General features: G+C 41.1%; 1 protein-coding gene across 6 annotated transcripts in view; it reads right to left on the bottom strand.

Moving 5' to 3' along the window:
• CD86 (CD86 molecule) overlaps positions 1-22,933 on the bottom strand; it is a 64,371-nt gene that overhangs the window by 39,872 nt on the left and 1,566 nt on the right. For 2 of the 6 annotated variants that reach the window (XM_037836708.1, XM_037836698.1), the window contains exon 1: positions 1,849-1,968. The exons of 1 other annotated variant lie outside the window; for it this stretch is intronic. In XM_037836708.1, the coding sequence (XP_037692636.1) occupies positions 1,849-1,892 (44 nt within the window). In that variant the 5' untranslated portion in view covers positions 1,893-1,968. Of the gene's footprint in view, positions 1-1,848; positions 1,969-2,485; positions 2,577-22,933 lie in introns of those variants that run through there. 3 more of the 6 variants (XM_037836689.1, XM_037836681.1, XM_037836662.1) reach the window with 3 other exon arrangements.

Genomic DNA, 22,933 nt, shown 5'->3' with positions numbered 1-22,933 from the left:
ACTTTTTATTTTGAGCCATTAAGAGTTAACTGCAAGTTAATCTGTCTAAATAGGAGATGGAAAGTGGAAAGGAATCATGCCTATGAAAGGAAGGAGAAGATAGGGAATGGGAGTTCCCAGTGTGGCGGTCTCAAGGCCTTGACTGGGAGACGGAAAGTGCAGAAGACACACTTCTCTTCCTCTACATACATTGAAAATGGCAACTGTTCTCCAGATCTGTCTGAGTATTCGCCAACGTACAGTTCAGAAACAACTCTGTGTTAGGATAGAGAGGAGGATATGGGTTCGATAAAGGGCACCATGCCCAGCCTCTGGCCCTCCTCCCCTCCCCGTCTACACACACACTCTCCCTCTCCTGCCTGCCTGGTCATGCAAGGCGGGTGATTGGCACTCGCCCGGACTTGGGAAAACTGCCCGGGAACCTCTCCGCCAGCCTCCCAGCTTGTTTCAGACCTGGTTTTGCTCTAGTTCTATCTCCTCACAGCTTCAATCCCATGGCCGAGACCTCCAGCCACAACTCCCACTTCTGTCTGATATTTGAAACATGGTATTTGAACCTTGATTTTCTCCTAAAGAATCTGGCCCTTGGCTCATCTTTTCAGCTTTCATTTTTTTTTCTTTCCCACTCCCCCTCCTGGCTCCTATAAAATCCAATCCTCAACACGCCCACCTCCACCCAGGAAGGGACACCAGACAACCAGGGATAACAGAGTAACCAAAATGTAAAACTCAAAGACATGGTTATTAAATGAGTTAGCACAGTCACATAAAACCATTTTCCTTCCTGTCAGAGCACTCACACTATACAATCATTCTTTTGTGTGATTATTTGATTAATATTGTTTTCCCACTAGTCCAGAAGCTTTGAGAGTACAGGAACCACGTCTTTTATGTTCCCCATTAAGAATCCAGTACCTGGACATAGTAAGCACTCAATAAATACGTTCAGTATACATGAAAGCTTCCATTATACAAAAGATATCTCACACAAATAGCATTAATGGCATCTGCAACAGCAAACAGCAGACGTAAAACTCACTTTCATATATACATATGAAACTGTGACCTTGAGTGCATAATTAAATAGATTCATTTTCGTTCAGAGCCTGAGTCCCAAGATTGAGGTTACATGTCAGAGGAATAGGCCATGTCCTTAGTTATTATGGTTTGAGAGGGGTGGGAAGGTCCCTTGGCCACAAAATTAAATTACTATTAATGGAGGCACTATTTTAAGTTTATTTGCAAAATGCAAATATTTTCACCGCATGCAGAAAACACGAAATCACCGTTGGGCTCTTTTTGGATCTAAACTACTTTCCAAATGAGCTATCGGTCTCTGGTGCCAAGAGGGACTAATCTTTTGGACAGGGCATTTGGGTGGGAAGAAGGGATGGGGAAAGGTTTCTGGATGGGAGAAGGGAAAGGCCAAACAAGACAGCAGAGGACATTGCAGGGAGCCTGCATGTTTTGCCCCAACCTTTGGACTTGCTCCTGTCACAAGGGGCTCAGGCAGGGCGGCATCTTTGGACAGCTTCTCCTGGAGCAGAGTTGCTTAGAGCCCCCAGCACCCAGGCCAAAAGAAACTGTCTGGTTTTTGGTAAGTAGCACCTCCTATTTCTTGCCTGTCCTGTCTCTTACCTCGTCACAGCAGATGAAGGGATCTGGCTGAAAGAGACCCATTTTTATAATGTTCCACCTCCAACTTAGTCCGAGAATCAAGCCTGATGGTCAAGGGTTTTAAACAGGTACTCTATCCCTCTTGCCCATTCCCTTGCCAGTCATCATCCCCAGTTCTGAACACCCACCCAGCTCATGCTCCCCAGGCTTATGAGCTTCGTGAGAACATACCTGTCACAAATGCCCATCCACTGCAGATCCCAGAGACCAGGCATACAAGCCCCGTGGCATTCCCGAGTCACACAGAAGCAAGGTGCTAAGAATAAACCAGGAGGAGCCGCTGAGAGCTCCCCATACCTCCGCAGGCTCTTTGTAGAGAGAGAGAATCTCTCAGGACTGAGGCAAGGACTCAGAGAAAGGGGAACTGACTTGAGAGAAGCAGCACCGCAGACTAGGGTTGACTTCTTGCTTAGCTCCAGATAACTTCTGACAGGTGGGCATTTCCACTGATGAGAATGACTACAAATGCACCTCAGAGAGTGAGTGTAAAACCCTGAGGAAACCCCCATCACAAACATTAATTATAAAGACACTTTCCCTCACAGATTCACAGAAATCCAGGGGTGCAGCCTTTGAGGACCCTAGATAAAGACTCAGCTGCATTCAACAAATGCTTTACCGGGGGCCCAAGTGCCAGACACCGTGTCTGGAGTCAGTGCTTAACCCCAGAGAGCAGAGAGCCAGGACGCTTCACTTCTCACCCCCTACAAATCATTTATTAGGTAACTTTCTAAGGCTCCTGCTCAGAGGCAATCAGCATATGCAGCCTCCAATTTCAGATTTTCCTAATCTAGAATGTTTCTATTACCTTGGTCCACTATTCCTGGAAGTGGGTGGTGCTCAAGTCTGGGAACAAGTTGCAAGCAGAAGTATGAAAGGTCTGTGGACTCCAAGAGGATTTCTCCAAAGCTAGTGCTTCAGCGGGGCCAGGCTTTGCTTATATAACCCTGCCCTAGATGCAAGTCTCCTTTTTCTGACCTGATCAGACCCTGTGAAACTCTTGCTCAGTGTGGGTAATATTTATGCCTCTGAGGCCTGGAGCACGTGAGCTCAGAAGGCGAAAGGCAGCCCCCGACTCAGCATGCCTCTCCTCTCTTCAAGGCTAGATGTGCCCGGCAGGACGGGAGATATGTAAAAGCAACAAAGAGAAAGCTGTTTGTTGTTGACCCAATGGAGGAGGTTCCCCAAGCAAAGATATATGATGCAGGAGGAGGACCATGGGTTTGGAACTGGTGGTCTGAAGTAAAATCCTGGCTTGACCACTGGATCCTGGACAAGCTATCAAATATCTCTGAACCTTGGTCTTCTCATCTATGAAATGTGATTAATGATAGCTTCCTTGCTGTACTGTAGTGAAAAACAAAAAGCACCAAATAAGAGCTTGCTTGTAAACCACCTGGTACACAGTAGTAGCAATTTAGTCTTCTTTTCATTATTACTTTCCTATCTTCCTTCCAGACTTTCCCACTTCTTACTTTGACCTTTCCACAAAGACCCTTCCTTCTGTGATTAGTGAGATGATGATCATTCTTCCCCAAACAGATCCGTAAACCTCTTCACCTTCCATCCAGGGCCTCTCTGACCCACATGGTTCCTGCCTGGGTCCTGGGCCCTGACTCACAGGGTCATCACTTCCCTTCAGCAGCCGGCTCTAGGAGCATCCCTTGGAAACTTCATTCTTTATTGGATAGGCCCCACGTGGGGTTTTCCTCTGGATTTTACAATCACATAGTTTTTTGTTGTTGTTGTTTGAAAGGGTCCACCTGGTTTCTTTATTGTAACACATAAAATTACCCACCTATCAGAGCACAGTGAAACAATGTTTTCAAAATGTTTGGAGCAGTATTTCCCAAACTTCAGTCATTCTGGCTACTAGTCCTACCTCACATCCATGCACAATCTATACTATTTTTTATTGGTATTTTTCTCAACTCACTGTAAGTAAATTTATGTTTAAAGGAATCTTCATGTCACTACTAAAGAGCAGTATCATTTGCCATAAATAAAAGGTGAGTAAAATATATACAATGTTATTAAATTTGACCTGGAAAGTCTCTGGAGACAGAGACTTGTTTCCTCTTTGTGGAAAAGAGAGGTTAGTAAATGCTAGATCATACAGATATTAGTGTTGAACTACTTAATACAATAAAAAAAACTGAATAAAAAATTAAAATTGCAATAACTTTCTCACTATGTGACTCACTGTTCATTCATGCCTTGCCTGTGTCATGCCAAATCCTCACGGACTCCCCTGAAACTATTTCTTGTATCACCAGTTGAACCTGGCCAACCTAGAGAGATCCAATTCAACTTCTAAGGCTCAATTCAAGTGCCTCTCCTCTTTCTACCTTCCTTCAGGCAGCTGGTCAGTCCATCCTTGGCATTTCCAGAAGATTCTGTAGTGCCTCAGTGATGGCACTTGTCACACTGACTCACTATTGTTTCTATGTCTGTCGCCCCCTCAGGACGAGGGCTTCTCTCAAGCAGGGGCTGCATCTTATTCATTTTTGTATTCCCAAAGCCTAGGATACTGCCTGGGCCATGATAAATGCTTCTGGAATGAATGAAAGTGGATCAATCAATGGATGAATAAATAATCAATACAATTTTTGAATCCTCAGCCAATAGTCCTACAAGTTCAATAAGAAACCTGTTGAATTTCAGTAAGAGGCAATGATGACTTGAGTTTTATTTTTCTCTAAAAAGAAGTAAATAAAAGCACATACTTTAGATATATGTTACAGCATATATGAAACTAGGAAAACAGTATGCTAAGTGAAAGATGCCATATATAAGAGACCATATATTATATGATTCCATTATATGAAATGTCCAGAAAAAGCAAATCCATAGAGGCAGAAAGTAGATTAGTGATTGCCTGGGGCAGTGGGTAGGAACAGGGAAGGATTTACAGTAAATGGGTGTGATAGATCTAATCAGGGTGTTGAAAATATTCCAAAACTGATTTGTGGTGATAGTTGCACAACTCAGTAAATTTACTAAAAATCATTGAATTGTAGTTCGAAATGAGTCAGATATCTGATATGTAACATACATCTCAATAAAATCATGTAATTCTTTGGAATAGAAATGTGATTTAAAACAGTAAGAATTCAACAAGGAAAATTATGTATCATTGGTACTTAAAAGCTTTAGAAATCATTTCATGAAATTGTCTCATTTCACAAATAATTGCTGGAACTGAAAGGATGTATCTTAGCCAAAGAAGGAGGGCAGGAGCTGGGGATCATAGGGCACAGATTATATTGCAACATGACTTTGGAGGTGGTTTCTGCTGGTGACCTCTCTCAGTCAAGGTCTCTCTCCCTAGGCACCCAAATCCAGCCTGTCAGGGCATCAATGAAACTATTCTAATTTAAAATACTTTTACATATCTTATGCATTTTTAATCTTCATAATAAAACCATAAAGTAAATAAAATGTTATCTGCATTTTTAGGATAAGGAAAGCTGTGGTGATTTATCCAAGGTCCCCATTCATTAATTTATTCAACTAAATAGACTGAGCTTCGACTATGTGGCGGGCACTATGCTGGGGAGAATCCCAAAGTACATCAGGTAAGATATTACTTATCTGCATTTATCTGCTTTTTTCTCCCTATTACTCTGTGCAGGCTTTCCTCTTCACTTCTCCACAAGGCTCTCTAATCCCTGGTAATCCTCCACCACTTCTGGTGCAAGCTGTATTCTTGTGCTTGCCCAATAAGCTAGTCTTGGGTATCCAAAAGATTGAGGGTGAATTAAAAGCATGTTTTCCTTTTTCTCTGTCTCTGTATTGTCCCAAAAGCCTCCTTCCCCATGGGTCTGTTGTTATTACCTTTTAATCATGAATCCTTAATGATTAGGACACTCACTAATTATGCAACAAAGACAGCTAATATTTGCAGGGGGAGATTTTTGTGATAACTTATCCAGGTACATGGTTTATAATACACATATATTTGAAAATAAAATGACCTCTTTTTCAAAATATTCTATGAATCATACTACTTTATGAAGTCAGATTTTTGCCTCTCACTTCCCTCTCTGCTAGTCAGGTTTTCCTACAAGGATACATGCAGCAATTATTTAACCTTTCAAATGCTTCCTCTTTCAAATTGGATGTATGTTGCATGATATAAATTATCAGTCCCCAGCCACGGTGTACGTGTTCTCATGTCACCTAGTACTTGAACTCCAGGAGATCTTTTTGTAAAGTTAATTTTCTTTTAATGAATATTATTTTTAAAATCATTTATAAAATTAAAGGAGTGCTAAAAATTTTTATCTACTTTTAATGTAATAAATATTATGCTCAAGGAGACAACAATTTAAAGGTCATGTATTTGAAAGAAAATAATTTTTCACAAAAACATGAATCATTAGGGAAAACTCAAAATATTACTAAAGGTAGGACAGGGTCCACAAAGTAAAAATACAGAAAGTAAAAAATAAGAGCAGAGTGTGAAAAATTCTTGCCAAATGACCGTTTAATTTGCTCTGCTTCACACTCTGTTGCCATGGGAGCATTAGTAATTCCTAAAGCATCAGGAACTTGGCTGTACTTTATATCCACTTCGAAAAAAGTATTATCTCATTTATGGAAGAGGGCATGCTTTTTTTTTTTTTTTTTTTTTTTAATTTTCCTGGTCTTTCTTGCAATCTTTATCTAGATGACATTAACTGGGCATCTGCTATGTGGCAGGCACTGTCTTTCTAAATGGGGACTTCATATATATTTTCTCTTCGCAACATAAAAGCTAAAGACTGAAATGGCCCCAAATGTGCTTGGCATTGTTGTGTTTACTCTATTATCTGGAGAGACACAGGCTTGTCTTCCCAAGATGATGGTTGGCAGACTGGGAGCCTTTCCTGTTCCTGGTCCTCAGGAGGCTTAGCTTAGGCGCAAGGACTTGGTACAATTCATCGCTCTGACAGGTACCAGCTGTGAAAACTTGGAAATGACTTTAGTCCATCTGTGCCTTAGTCTTTTCTTTGACATATTCAGAACTATCTCATCGCTAGTGCTTTTATAAGGATCAAATGAGCTAATATACAGGAGGCATTTAGACTAGCGCCTGACATGGAAAACACACTCAATAAATTCTAACTACAGTCATCACTGTGTTCAGGACACATCATCCCTGTAGGACAGCTACAAATTAATGCACAATCAGTCGAGTTCTGAGGCCTATACAGTTCACCTGGAACCTCCTCCAGAATGGCTACTGTAGGAGCAGATTTTAATGCTATAAAACAAAAAGAGTTACTGCACCCTTATCTCTGGGTAATGGGGTAATTCATTAACTGCTCAGATCAGAATGAGAAAATTAATGCCACAAGGAGTCGAATGAACAGCCTTCCCCAGTCCCCACAAATACAGGGTTGCAGCCTTGTTCAGAGAAGTTGTTCTTGAGGCCTTTGGTAAAATAAGCAGCCAGTAAACCCCCCATAACAATTTTGTAATGAAGATATAGTGTTTAAAGGAAATTTTAAGCTAGTCTATGACCAAAAATCACAACAACAATAGAAACTACTGAAAACCTATTAAAAGCACCAAGAGAAAGCCAGAGTGGACCAGGTGAATTAAACCAGAATTCCTTTGTCTACTCTTTATAGTATATGGCTATGTCGTTATGCACAACAAATTGTAGGGTTTAATCTTTTTGTGTTAACTTCATGAAGTCTGGATTAGAGACCCCTTTAGGTATAGATAACCATGTGGACCCTGCCTGAAACGACCACTAATATTCTGGTAGCTTTAGAAAAGACAGACCCATCTGATTATGATGGCTGATCCACACAGAACAGAACAGTCCAAGATGTATCACAGAAGCACGGGGACATGGGCCCACTCTCCTCTTGAGACAGGCACAGAACCCATGCTCTCTGCCAAATTTGATCATATTTCACCTGATATCCTTAAAGGAGAAAATGAAAGTCTGTGTTGACATGTGATTTGAAAATGCAAGGCCAGTGAAACTCTGGAAGCTTATGCCATCCATACAATATGAGAGTAAGGCTCAGAAAACACAGTTGATCAGCGCCTCTGGATATCATGAATCAGGTGAAGCCTTTGAGGCCAAGAAGTACATCAGCAGCTTTTCCTATCTGGGAGCTGTGAGAGAAGCTGAGGGCAGAGGTAAAGGGTGTCCCGTGTCTGCTGCAGTTCACCAAGTCACAGGGCCTCTCCAGCAGAACCTCAGAATGCCAAACACCTCCAAGATTTTGGAGGGACGCGAGACAGAGCCGAGGCAAAACCTACAAAGCTACAGGACAATTTTTTGGGTCCTGAATCTTCGGAGGATATATCCCTGAATATAAGCCTTTCTGACGAATCTTACAAGGCTAACCTGTCCTATTTTAGCTCATTTTGATAGCTTCTAACTTAAAAGTGGAAGGAAAACCAATATGCACAGGGTTAAGTAAAATCAGGAAAGTGAACCCTTTTATGCTAATTGAATGCTATGGTCTCTTGTAAAATCAGTCTTTAGGAGACTGGAAAATGTTACTGTCCTGGGCTTTCAAATATGCTGTATATTAATAATGGTTTATAAACACCAGCCAATGTGCCACTAGATCCAGGCAGAAGAAATCTGTGTAGTCCTTCATCTGACTCCACCTTCCTTTCTCCACCTCACGCGCCCACATTCGTTTCCCAGCCAGTCACAATCTTTATCAATCACTTAGAATGAAAAAACAGCTAGATTGTGTCTGGATGGCAGACGGGTCGGCAGAACACAATTTCCAACTTAACACAGATGTCTGGTTTCTTAAGTACAACCCATTCCATTCAGTTCTCAGAGAAACTTTCTGCCCAGATTCTGGGAGCTAGGTGCTATGTGTATTGGGCTCTGAGTTAAATATTACAAAATACATGTTTTCTAGACATTCATCACCCCTACCATCCTGGTGCTCCTCCTCTTAATAATTCCAGCTTGGCAATGTCCCTGTCAGAAAATAAAGCATTAACTCTTCACAGAGTTGTTGTTTTCACTTTTCTAGATCCCTTCTCTCATCCTCTTATTTCAGTCCTTGCTTAGAGCAGCCTTCTTCAAAGCTGTAATAGAAGTCAAGGAAGAAGAGTGGTCTGGCAGGCAGCAGAAATAAGGAACGATATGGTGTCATGGAATCCTCATACTCTACGATGTATTTAGAATCAGAAGGTTGTAAGGAACCTCAGAAGTAACCATTCAGTCTCTCACTCAAGTAAGAACTCTCTTGATAACTTCTCTGGTGGATGCATGTCCAGCCTTTGCATTTTTACTTCTCATGTTAGGAAACTCACTATCTGATAAGGCAGTTATAAGAAAAAGGTTTTCTTTACAATAATCCCAAATCTCCCATCCCTCAATTCCCAGTCCTATAAGCATTATCTAGTTGTTCCTGTTCTGTTTTCTAGAACTACCAGAATACATATATCCTGAATATACATATATATATAATTTACCCTTTTATTAAAAATCTATTATTCATTTCCTTAACAGTCTCCTTTCTCAGCTAAACATTGTCAGTATCCTTAACTGTTCCTCATATGACATGGTGTCTAGGACCCAAGACAACTTGGTGGCTCTCCCCCCTGCCCATTCCCTGAGTTAGGTGACATTCTTCTTAGCAGAAAAGGCTTGCAGAATAGCTTGAGGGCTGCACCGGCAGTGGCAAGATTGCTTTTGTTAATGAGTCAAAGATCAAATTAGCCTTTAGGAGGCTGCATTGAGAGGTTGCTGATCACGATTTTTTTTTCACATGTCAAGTCAGATTGCTGTCCCCCATCCCCATCCTGTTTCGTGAGTCAGACTTTGGAGTTCTTGTTCAGCCAATCAAAATTACTCTGAATCCCACGTATGTCATCCACTGCATTAGCCATCCCCCCACGCCTTGTGCCACTCCCAGATCCGATTAGGAGGCCTTACCCAAGGTCATCAGAGCCAAGGGAGGGGAGGGCTCAACAGTGATGGTGACCAACAGGGTCAAATGCTGAGAGCAGTGAGCAGAATGAGGAAGATCAGTCCCTTGCGTTTGGTCAGGAGGAAGTTACTGGTGACTTCAGAAAGCTGCTTTCTGCTTGGGGCTGCTTCCTCCACTGCCCCACTCCCGGATGTTCTCTGGTCTAAGAGGCCAAGGCTGAAAGATGAAGCAGCAGGGAGGGAGTGGCTATAGAGGGACCCTGTGGGGGTGGGGCGGGGAAACAGATACCTTTCCAATGCCCTCACGTAACTTGCCCAAGAGATATTCCCCTGGGGATCACATAGGCTCTACTCTGTGTGGCAAAGCCAGAAGCCCATGGGCATTTGGAAACATTCAAATACTCAGCTGTATTTTCCAGTTTTCCACCATCTGTCTGTTGCTCTATATAAGTGTCCTCCTGTTGCTAGTGGTCTAGAGGCAGTCGAAGAGTATTCTAGGTGGTGGTGGCGGTTTTGAAATAGGATAAAATAGTTTCCATGAATAATTGTAGCAGCCTTGTTCATTGAAATGTTAGTGTTAGTTTTCTGAGCTTTCCTGAGAAAGCAGAAGCGATCTAAAGTCAGAGGCTCTTCTGGTTTTTTTGTAAAAGTCCATGGAAGAGATGATACAGGTGATCTGGAGGGTGAGAGGAGAGAGATAGTGCTTTTGAGATGCAAGAAGAGGGGGAAAGGGAGAGGTGTAGGGTCCTGTGAACTGTGGGAACCCAGGCATGCCCTCCTGGGGTGATGGTTCATGCCTAGAGGGTATGCACTTTTCTCCCAGGCCCAGCGTCAGCAGAGATTCTCCTTTCCCACCGTCGCATGGGAGCAGAGAGCTGCCAGAGTTCAGGAGACCACTGTGGGCTCAGGCAGTGACTTGCCAATGACAACCAGGACAGGTTAGTGGCTTGAGAGACTCTTCAGGCACCAGGTCAGATTCCTGAGTTCTGACTACATTGCAGCAGGGGATGGGGATCCTTGTTTGACCAGGGTGGAGCCTCTTGTCCAACTGGCAGAATGAGATTCAGAGGTCAGATTAGTTTGAGTTAAAGGAAATATGGAGAGTGATTATCTTTTACATACCTGGATGCAGAAATTCAGATCTTACGCATAATATAATTCATGCAAGAGTGACCAAGATTTGACTGCAGACACAATTCCTGAATTGTTATTAATTTAGTTGAAACCTTTCCTGGGAAAACGTCTGAAGTGAAGGAGGCCAACCTGGGTAGACTTCATGTCTGTTTCACAAGGAGGAGACCCTGTCTCCAATCTGCAGAAGTGATGCCCCTCAGGGCTGGGTCTTGCTCTTATTCCCAGCCCTGCTGCTCAGCCTCCAATAGTGCATGGAGTTTGTGTTCAGCCAATCAAAATTACTCTGAATCCCACGTATGTCATCCACTGTATTAGCTATCCCCCCATGCCTTGTGTCACTCCCAGATCCGATTAGGAGGCCTTACCCAAGGTCATCAGAGCCAAGGGAGGGGAGGACCTTGGGCCCTGGGCACCCTGACTCTCCCCTCTTAATGAAACCATGCTGGGTTCAAAGGCAGTTCCCTGAAACCACCTGAGAGAGAGCATAAGGCATCTGCTACAAATTTTTTTTTTTTTTACTGCTGCTGTAAAAGTGTATTTTTAGAACCCTCCCTCCTTAAAGCATAAAACCACAGCAACTGTTAAGAGAATGAAAAGACAAGCCACAGATTGGGAGCAAATATTTGCAGAACACATATCTGATGAAGGACTTATATCTGAACCATGCAAAGGACTCTTAAAACTCAACAATAAGGAAATGAACAACACAATTTTTTTAAAAAAAGAGCAAAAGATCTGAACAAACACCTCACCAAAGGAGATATGCAGATGGCAAATAACCACATGAAAAGATGCTCATGTCATATGTCATTAGGGAATTGAAAATTAAAACAACAATGAGATACCAACTACACACTTATTAGAATGCCTAAAATCCAAACTACAATACCAAAATGCTGACAAGGCTATGAAACAACAGTCATTGCTGGTAGGAAGGCCAATTGGTGTAGACTCTTTGGCAGTTTCTTGCCAAGCTAAACATAGTCTTTCCATACGATCTAGCAATTGTACTCCTAGGTATCTACCCAATCGAGTTGAAAACTTACGTCCACACAAAAACCTGGACACAAATGTTTATAAGCAGCTTTATTCACAATTGCCAAAAATTGGAAGCTACTAAGATGTCCTTCAATAGGTGAATGGATAAAGAAAATGTGGTACATCCATACAATTAGATGTTATTCAGCGATAAAAAGAAATGAGTTATCAAGCCAAGAAAAGACATCAGGGAACCTTAAATGCATATTGCTAAGTGAAAGAAATCACTCTGAAAAAGCTATGTACTGCATGATTCTAACTATATGACATTCTGGAAAAGACAAAACTATAGAGATAGTCAAAGATCAGTGGTTGCCAGAGAGGAAAGGGAAGGAATTCATAGGTGAAGCACAGGGGATTTTTAGGGTGGTGAAACTATTTTGTATACTGTAATGGTGGATACATGACGTTATACTATTGTCCAAATCCACAGAACTGTATGTACAACACAAAGAGTGAATCTTAATGTAAACTATGGATTTTAGTTAATAATCACTATGGTAGATTAAATAATGTACCCCCGTTTAGACATGTTCTTAATCTTAACCCACATTCCTGTGAGTGTGAACCCATTGTAAATGGGACCTCTTGAAGATGTTATTTTTAGTTAAGTTGCGGCCCAACTGACTGAGAGTGGGTCTTAATCCAGATTATGAGAGGCCTTGTAAAAAGCCAGAAGCCAGAAGTCAGCGGAAAACTGGAAGAGGAAAAGAAAGGATAGGATATCGCCAGGTGACAGGAAAGCCAAGGGATCTATAAGATTGTCAACAGCCAACACTAGAACATTACAGTCTACGAAGAGAAAGCAAGCCTTGCAGATAGCTCAGTGTTGGATTTCTGGCCTCTGAAACTGTGAGCCAAAAAAATGCTTGTTGTTTAATCCATGGTGTGGCATTTGTCAAGGCAGCCCCACAAACTAACACAGTAATATATCAGTATTGGTTCATTAATTGTAACAAATGTGCCACACTAATGCGAGATGTTAACAATGAGAGAAATTGTGTGCAGGGGAGAGGGTATTTGGTAACTTCATATTATCTGTAAGTCTAAAACTCTTCTAAAAAATAAAGACTATTTATTTAAAAACACACCACACACCCACTAATCACATGCACTGATTACTGGTAAAGCAGCTAAATTCATGAGGTGACATTTAGAGAACTTCTAGCTAGTGGGAAAGAAAATTAGCATCAATTTCATAGTCCAAAGGTTCACTTCATGTTTCACGCTTGTAAGCAAATGCCATACAAACAACATCACTGTGAAAAATTTCCAATTTTGCATTTCTGCCCTCTATTTTGACATTCTCTGCATCTTTCTGGTGCAGAATCACAGATTTTTATGTCAATTCCTTAGGTAAAATAAAGAAAAAGTCCCACTGTTTTCTAAGGGCCAGATCAATTTAAAAAAACAGTTTTCGGTTCCATGTTTCTGGAGGAACATTCTTAGAAATGTAGATTTCTTTTTTCTTTGAGGGGGGATACATTCTTCACTTACCCTTCAGAGCAAATTTCATGTTGTTAAGCATTAGAGGTTGTCTTTTTCTCTGAGCCAAAATTTTGCAGCTCGATATTTATATCATACAAGTGAGTGACCGGGTGGGGCAGAACCCCACACTAACAACTTCTATCACAGGCTCTACTCTTGTCCCAAGCTGGCTTTTTCTGTTTCCCTAGCTGCCCTGGGGTATCTTCTTTTATTTGCTTTCTCATGATGCAAATTCACACCCATCATTCATGCATGCTAAGAAAGAGGCAAAGCAGATTGTTCCTTAACGAATTCGATCAATTTCTGAATGCGGCAACCAGGACTGCATGACAGACGTTTGCATTAAGTGTCCTCAAAGGGGAAGTCATAAAGGCAAAGGACACAAGTATTTTCAGGATTCCGTCCTATGGATAGAATGGATAACTGCAAAAGATTTGTCCGCCTTTTCTCTCCAAAGCATATGGTGGCTTAATAAAACAAATCCAAACTTCAGTAGAAAAATACATTTATTGGGATTGAAAATTACATTTCCATATAATAAAAGGTTAAGGAAAAAATTGGCAAAAGGGTAAGCATCAGGATGCACGCATTTTTACAAAAAGTACTGTTGTACCAAGGACGGGTTCAGGCTTGAGATGTGCTGTTACTTGAGTGGTATGGCTGGGGAGGAAGATAAGAAAAGGTGGAGCTGAGGCTAGGGTCATCAACCCTAGCACCTGGGGAACCAGGGTCTCCGATCTGGTGGAGACTTGGCAGAGGTGGGGCGGGGATGCGCACGGGCACACACAGAAACAGGACTTCCCGGGAAGTGTGCTATCTATAGTGTGGTGGGAGGAGACATTTGAATAATTTATGCATTTCCAACAAGGCGTCAGCCCATCATGGGGGTGGGGGTGGGGGGTGAGTAGCGGTCAGACCACAGATTGGGAAAAACAAGGCCAAGCCAAAGAAGGACTGCAGTTCGGGGAGCTGATAGTGCTCACGATTCTTCCATGGACACTAGAGACCATGATTATAGCTGCCAAATCACGTCCAGAGCACCCCTCCCAGCTTGCTTGCCTGCCACATATACAAACGCCTCCAGCTGTGAAGAGCCTCAGGGTGATGCCTGGGCTTCCAAGGGAGCTGGTAGTTAACTGTAGGGTCTAGTGACGTAAAAAAGCACACATTTTTATGTTTCCCTTTGTTCCTACTTATCTTTGTACCTCCTAAATATTTTCCATTTCCCAATAACATGTAAAAATCCACAGATATAATTCTACCATGTGGAATTTCTGCTTTTCAGTGTGCTTTCATTCATTCAACACTTGTTTATCCCTGCCCCGACTGAGCTCAGGTCTGGTTAGTCCTGGGATCCCAGGGGAGGCAAAAGCAGCATGTGGTCCTGCCCTCGGGGAGCTGCAGTGAGTGGAGGACACCGATGCTGACCTAATAATCTTGAGGTCTTTCCATCAAGTGATTTTCCTTCACAACTTCACTATGTACGACATCTTTATGAGTAAATACTCTCTTAAGAGCCTGACACAGATTCTAACTATGTTGTGTAGGTCACGACTGGGAAAACTTTGCCCAGGCCCTCCGTCTCAGGAATAGAATGCTTCAGGAGGTATCGTTTTCCTTCACTTCACATGTTCAGTGGCTGTGGTGGCTGCGTGGTCAGCAGTCACGGGTGGCGTGGTAGGGAGAACCCACTCGGGACATGTGGACTAAGTGATCCTTAACTTCCCTTTCAGTTGAATAATTCTGTGATCCTAGCTATTCAGTAGGGCTTACAATACAATCTTACAATCTCAGGATTTCCTCTGATAGTCTGCCCAAAAGATGACCTATTATTCAACACGTAACAAAATTAAATAGAGTCTTTACGAGATGAATGAATGTATACAGACGCAAGTTTACAAAGATGATACCAATAAGCTACCAACATTTGAGGCATTGCTATTCAGAATCCAACAAAGTAAATATCTGATACCAAACTGACTGTCCTTTCATTCTTCAGTGGGAACATTAAACCCACATGCAGAAGATTGTATACTTAAAGGGGCCCAATTGCTTATGGATAAGCATTCTGAGAAACTCATTTCTTTCCCAAAGCAACTGGCATTTGTCGTTTCCTTCACAACCTCAGTTAGAAGAAATAAAATAAAGTTATATTCTAAATGTAAAAGTTGCTTGACGAGTTAAGCCCATACATTTTTTCCCTACGTGTGCAGAGGTGAGGGTATAATACATAACAAAACTAACACATTTTAGCAAATGGCAGCATATTTCAAAGTTAGGGAAGCATGAAGACCTGTGAAAGCACCTTATAATGCAAAATATTTATATAAGAATATAAATAAAATGTGCGCCACAAAGTAAGATAAAATAGATTGGGGCATACAGAACACAACCAATATGACTAAGCTTATAGAAAAAAAAAAAAAGGAAAACTTTGGATTTTTTAAAGCTTGTGTTTCATAACAGGGGTGGGGGAGCATTACATACTCAGAGGCTCACTTCCCCGTGTCTATCTTTGTAAATGAAAGCAATGCACATAGGACTTGTGTGAATGCTTAAAATGTGCGTTTATCAGCTTGGATTTGAAATCTTCAAGTTAGTGATGCAGATCCATAGAGGTGTAGCTTTGCAGTTCCCTCCTACTCCCTTCACACACCTCTTCTGGAAGGTTCTAAATGTCCATCATGACACAGAGCAGTTGCTACTTGAAAGAGAACATTCCCAATAAAATAATATGCTGCTTTTCCTACTATTCAGCAATGTGAGTAAGGAATGGCTTCTTTGAAAAGTACCTTAAATAGCATTACTCAAATCTGGTTGAAGATGAAAAACAATCTTAAATAAGCCTTGCACTTGTCAGCTACAGTTCTAAGGTAAGGACTTGGGATTTTAAGGAAGGACAGCGTTGATAAGCCAACTTGATCTTTGTGTCTCATCGATCGGAAACAAAATATTGCATTTGTCATCACACTGGAGTGGTACTTTCACTGTGCATGGCCTATTTGCATACAAACAAAAGAGATTATTTTTAAAAGGGTTTTCTGTGTTTTTGTTTTGGTCCCTTGGGATGACCGTGGTAAGGAAGGACCAACTCATTTTCATAGCTTGGATTTCACACATTGTGTTTACGTCGAGGCCCCCTCTTCCTCACCACTCACTTCCAACTCATTAGTGGCCAGTGTAGGGTCTTCATCATCTCTTGTCTAGACTATTACGAGTGGTTCCCTCTCACAGTCCTCCACCTTATCCTTTCCCTGAAAACAATCTGATTATGAAAATTCCTCGCTTGAAGACCTGCTCCTGTTCCTCAGAGGCTGGTAGTCACACTTCTTAGCAAGATCCACAAGGCCATGGCCTGAATCCAAGTTTTCTCTCTTGCTTTTGTCACTCACCTATACAACTTACCCTCTAGTCATGTTGGAACCTCTCATTATTTCCTGAATCCAACAGGCACTTTCAAGACTTCTGCCTTCTTTACCTTTGCATAAGCTGTTCCCTCGGCCTGGAATGCCTATCCTGCCTTCTCTGACTGCAAAATTCCACTCTTCCTTTGAGCTCCAGATCACCCCACAGTTGAAGCTTCCCTGACTCACCTTCCTTCTCTTAACCATGTCTCTATCTTCCTCAATCCCAAAATCACATTATTTATTCTTCTGTTACAAGTTTCCTTATTGTGTTAAAATTTCACTGCTCCTATGGCTTTCCTGTCCTGGATTCCACAAGGGCAGGGATTGTGTTTCATGCCCCCTTTGCATTCCTGGTGCCTAACATGGTTAACAGGTTCAGAGTGGGAGCACAGTAAATCTCTATTAATTAAAGTTAATATCTGTTAGCCAATTGTTACAAGCCAGGCCCTCTGCTAAGTACTTTAAATGCATTACTTCATTTAATCTTCACAATAAACATACAAGATTTACAGATGAGGAAACTGAGTTTCAGAGAGGTTAGGCCACTTGACCAGGGTCACACAGCTAGTAACCTCAAGATTTTAGCAGAAGATAGAATTAAATCTGTTTTAATTTCTAGCTGCTAACGTTATTGGATATCATTAGCATGTGAGATGGATGTCAGCGTACTTTTTCTGGTCTGAAAGCCGTGGGTGTGATTTGGTACTTTGTGAGTCTCCCCACCCTACCCCTTACTAATTGTGTAACTTGAGTAAGTTAGTAAACTTCTCTGAACCTCAGTTTCCTCATTTTCTGCAAGTGGAAAATGATACCTAACCCACACGGTTATTGTGGGGATTCAAGAAACACCCTTGTCAAGTTCTTGGCCAGGTCTCTGGTCACAACAACCATTTATTCCTTCCTATTCTGCCCTGAATATCACATTCCTTCACATTGCTCACTTAGTCTTTACCCTCTGAAAGGCTGGAACTGTTAAATCTTCTAACAGATGAAGAAACTGAGGCACAGAGAAGTTAGTAACCTGCCCAAAAAGTTCCTTTAGTTTATAAAAGATTTTTCCTGAGGACCCACAGAACTGAATGGGACCCTCAAATCACTACCTGAGTGGTGTCTAAAGGGACCACTTGGCCTGTACATGTGAAAACCCACAACTACAGGGATTAAAGAGGCTGTATTTTGGTTTGTTTTCCCTTTGTTTATGGCAACCATGGAACTTACAAGCCACAGAATTCTCTTGCAAATAGAATCTTGGGTCGTCACTTCACAGACTCATCAAATTTCTATCTGCCTCCTGTCTAAATTCTCCGTGTCCCTTAAATTTCCACCTTCTCCTTTGAGCTCTCAATCAAGTGTCCCCCTTCCTCCCAATCCACTTCCTTCCAACCCCCCAAGCAGAGATCGTGGGGCCATTTCCAACCCAGTCTGGATGGGAGAAAGCAAAAACCCTTTGGCTTAAATCTGGCTTCCTTGGGGAATTGGGTTGCTGGATTTAGACTTTCAAACAACCTTAGCTCTCATCGGCCCTGTTGCATTGGGTTATTCCTTCCCACCTGCTGATGCCTCACTTCCTAGACCAAGGGTCTTTTGAGACAAGTGTCTGCAGGGTCCAGGCAGGTAATATAATTGAGCAAAACAGCCACCTGGTCTGTTTTGGGGTGATGGAAAAGTTTTGGGTGGTGATGATGGTAGCACAACTTTGTGAATGTAATTAAAATCACTGAATTATGTATTTGTGATTAACAAGGGAAATTTTAGGTTGCATGTATGTTACTGGAATAAAAATTTTAAAAAATCATAGGTCTGTACAACACAGTGAACCCTAATGTAAACTATGGACTATAGTTAATAGTATAATTATAATAATATTGTTTCATCAATTGTAACAAAGCTGCCACACTAAAGCAAAGTGTTAATATAGGGAAAATTATGTGTGGGGGGGGCGGGGGGTATGGAAACTGTATTTCCTGCAAACCTACAAATTCTCTAATTAAAAAACAAACAAATACATGAAAAACAGTCACATGGGAAGAGGAAAGTTGGGCAATCTCTGCTAGATCCACCAGTTGTTGCCATGTGGAAATGTGGACCCAGTGTTACTAGGTATTCTGATTTTCCAGAAGAACTGAAAATCCAAACTTGGGTGAATTCTCCAGATATCTGAAATACTGGCAACTAAATTATCATTAAGTTTCATTTTTCTTTTTTAAAGACTACTATCAGTGGAGTCCCCCCCACTCTCCCCTGTGCTCTCCCATGATCTGAAGCATGGCTGTTCAAAGCTGGGGTCTGGAATGAGATTGGCGTTTGAATCCTGGCTCCAGCTGTGTGACCTGGGCAAGTTACTTAACATCTGTCTCTAAGATTCAGGTTTCACTTGCGGAAAATGCGATTTTTGTAAACATTTACTCTCTGAAGGACATTTGGGTTTCTTCCAGTTTGGAAAGATATGTGAGAGATATGTAGTGAGATCTCACTGTGATTTTAAATTTTCATTTCCATAATGGTTATTGATGTAGAACATTTTGTCGTGTGCTCATTTGCCAACTATATATCCTGTTTGGTGAAATGTCTTTTGCCCATTTTCTAATTGGATTGTTTGTATTTTTACTGTTTAATTTGACAAATGAAAATATCTCATTAGTGCTTAAATTGGCATTTCTTTACTATTTTGTGAGAATGAATGTTTTTTATTTTTCATTGTTTATATCTTCTTTTAAAATCACTTAATTATTAACTGCATTTGATTACTTTCTGTCAATTCATAATTGTTAGTTTTTATTCCCAGTTAGGCTATAAAAATAACATGTTAGCTGTTTCTTCTGTATTAACCACAGTACCTTAAAACTGTATCAGGCTCCTCATAAAGATTTATTGTTGAGGTGGGTTGAAAGTATTTATAAGATGCGGTGATGGCCTAGGTGTATCTTCAGGAGAGCTGTTTATTTCAGGCTTTAGCTAGTGGTTAGCATCTGGCTAGTATTAACTAATTGGTTTATTTAACTGAATGTTCATTACTTTTTATTTCTATTAGATCTGTTAGTACAGTTAAATTTAATTTGATCACTGATAATTTAGAACTGTGACATTTGGGTTGTTTTGGCTTATAATATCCTTGACACCACAAAAAGCAAATTTTAGATTTATTTTTACTTTCAAGGCTTTCTAAGAAAATACTTTAATACTTCTCTATTCTAATTCTACCGTGGTCTTTCTGTTTACTGCTGTAAATTCTAAGTGATCCCTGAAATTGCACTTGGGTTTCTTTTCTTCTTTATATCACTAGAGTCACCAGAGGTTTCATTACTAAGAAGCCTCAAATAAAAACTTTTTATTATAGCAATACAGAATGGAATCTGTTCCAGTAGCAAAAAATCCAACATGTAAAATTTCATCTGCAAAAATCCTTTTTTTTTTTTTTTCTGATATCTTTTCAAAAACAGTTTTGTGTGGAAACAGAAGTATTGACTTTTCTGTCTTTTGCTTAACTATTAAAGTAGTAAGGGACGATGTTGGGGACTAGGTGACCTGACTCAAGGTTATTTCCATGTGGCTCTTTATGAACAGAGGAGGTGGATTTGATCCAGTGACAAGGTTTCCTTTCATAAACCGAACTTATTGCAGGAGTGGGCCTTAAGAGCTGTCTCTGTGCACTCAGCTCCCTAAGCTGCACTCCCTCTACTCAACGGGGGTGGGGGTGGGGGTGGGGTGGGGGGGTGGTGCTCTGCAAAGGCCACTGATGACTTCTGGACTGACAGTTTCCGTCATTCTACTTCGCCTTTTGCAGAATTTGACACCATGACTATCCTCTGCTTTGCAAAATATTTTTCTCCTCTTGGTTTAGGTGACCTAATCCTTTTTTGATTTTCCTCCCACCTCTCTGGTATGCTTATTCATGGTTTCTTTCTCTGGCTATGTGCACTCTCACCAAGGTAAAGAATGACTTCTTAGCTACTAAAGCCAACTTTCTGTTGTACCTCACGTGACTTCTTGGCAGAATGCAGGAGTTTGGTAAATGTGCAGTGTTTTTCTGTGGATGTGGTCTCATTCTTGCGTCCCACTCCTTCCTTGGTTTCTATGACACCATCTTTCACCCAGTGTGATCCAATCTCTCTAGCCCCTTCTCAGTGTCTATTGTAGACTCTTCTTCCTCACCCTTTCCTTAAATGTCACGTCTCCCCAGCTTCCTTCCATGGCTTCTTCTCAATCCACCATACCCTCTCCATAGCAGTCCCACCCCCCTGAGAATTCTTTTTTTTTTTTTCCTAAAACATCCTTTATTAATAAAGCAAAGTATAAAGAAAAAAATCTTCAAATTACCCATATGATTAAAAGCGCAAATTTAACCCAACCTGAGACAGAACACAAATAGTGGCCTTGAGGGTTTTGGCAATGGAAATTTGGTCTGATTAAAATGATTTTTTTTTTCACAACTGCAGCAGCTGAACCATATTTGATTGACTCTTTGATCTCTGATATTGCCGTAAAACTTATGCAACTATGGTAGCCAACAGACTGCATCATGATACACAGTTTGGGGTTACAACACACACTTAACTGTCCTGATATCAGCTGTCCTGATGCTGAAAACTCTTAAGTGTCTCTCTCCAGCCCTGACTTCTTTCTTGGGCTTTGTGCCTGTGTATCCAACTGTCTACTTGGACATCTCCATCCCGCTGCCCCACAGGCATCTCAAATTCAACATGTTACAAAATGAATTCACCATCTGTTCTCTTTCTACCCCAACCCAAACTCACTACACTTCCTATATTCCCCATTTTGTGAAGGATGACCACTGTGCACTTAGATCTCTCCTTCTCCACCAAGATCCACATTTGTCAAAAACCAAATGCTGTCAATTCTAGTGCTTACACATCTCTGAAATGCATCTCTCCTTTCTGTTCTTACTGTGTCTGCCCTGGTTTCATGTCCTCATCACCTCTCCTTGGATTATTCCAGTCTTTTCCTAAATGATCTCCTTGTCACACGTATTCTCTCTCGGTATTTATTGGGTATTTATGTCTCTGCTTGTTTACAATTCTTCAAACTTAGGCTGTGACTTTAGGAAAATGCCTGGCTCCTTGGGGCTCCTTATCCCAGCCTCACTCAGCTTCCTCCACCTCATCTTCTATTTACCACCCGTCAGGCACCTTCTCACAGTTATATCTGCAGTTCCCCTATGTTGGCCTAGAAAAGCCCCATTCTCAGCAAGGTCCCTGAGTTACCTCTTCTCCCCAAACCTGCCTTTAACCTGACTCTCAGCTTTTGGTTTCCTTGTGATCAGTCACTCCCTGGAAGTGTCTGACCTTGTCCTTGGGCTCCACCTGTTTCACACCAGCCACCCTGGAATCCCACTCAGGGGTTGTCCTACCAGGGTCACAGGGTACTGAACACTGCCAGAAACAACCTTCCTGCATTCTAGTCCTAGCAATGCCATTAAATAATTGTGTAATCTTGGACAAAATGTTACCCCTCCATTTCTTAACCCTGATGGTAATAGCTATAAAACCAACTAATAATAATTACTGAGTACTTATTAGAGTAAGGGTCTCAGCATTTTACAAGGAATATCTCATTAAAGTCTCACAGCCACCTTAAGACGTATCACTATTCTCCCCATTATAGAAACAGGATTACAAAGGTTAAGTGATTTGCCCAAGGTTACACAGCCAGAAAGTGAGGAAACTGGGTTTAAACCAGCAGGCTGGTTTCAAAGCCCCACCATTGAGCCACTACACTGTCTTCCTTCCAGATACGCTACTCAATTCCATCAGTAAAATAAGGAAATGGGCGCCCAGCACCCTTCCGTATCTAACATTCTATGAAAACAGGCTTTTCTGAGAAAAGCCAGCTATTGATTTCTTTTTCTCAAATAGCTAGTTTTTTTTTTTTTGCCTGCAATTGTGATTCAATTTCAAAAGCACAAAGTAGAAAATAAAAATCAGCTATATTCCCGATTACCATTGTGTGTACATGTACTATTTATAAAAAATGGTAGCACTGTACATTCTGCTTTTTCTTTCTGAAGCTAAACACATTTTGAATGGTTCTACAACAGAATTTTTAATGATTCCATGGTATTCCATTAAAGATGTACCATAATTAATGCTCAATTTTTAAACATTTAACTTGTTTCTAAGATTTTCTCTATTAGAAACAATAAGAAAAATATCCACATCACTTAAATCTTTACAAACATATATGATTATGTCCTTGGAATAAATTCCTAAAAGTTGAACTGGCAAATACATTTTAAAGTCTTTTGGTATATATCACCAGATTACCA

Source organism: Choloepus didactylus, chromosome 1 (genome assembly GCF_015220235.1).
Source record: "Choloepus didactylus isolate mChoDid1 chromosome 1, mChoDid1.pri, whole genome shotgun sequence".
Classification (NCBI taxonomy): domain Eukaryota; kingdom Metazoa; phylum Chordata; class Mammalia; order Pilosa; family Megalonychidae; genus Choloepus; species Choloepus didactylus.
The sequence above is the reverse complement of the archived record's forward strand: the minus strand, read 5'-3'. Positions and strand labels throughout refer to the sequence as shown.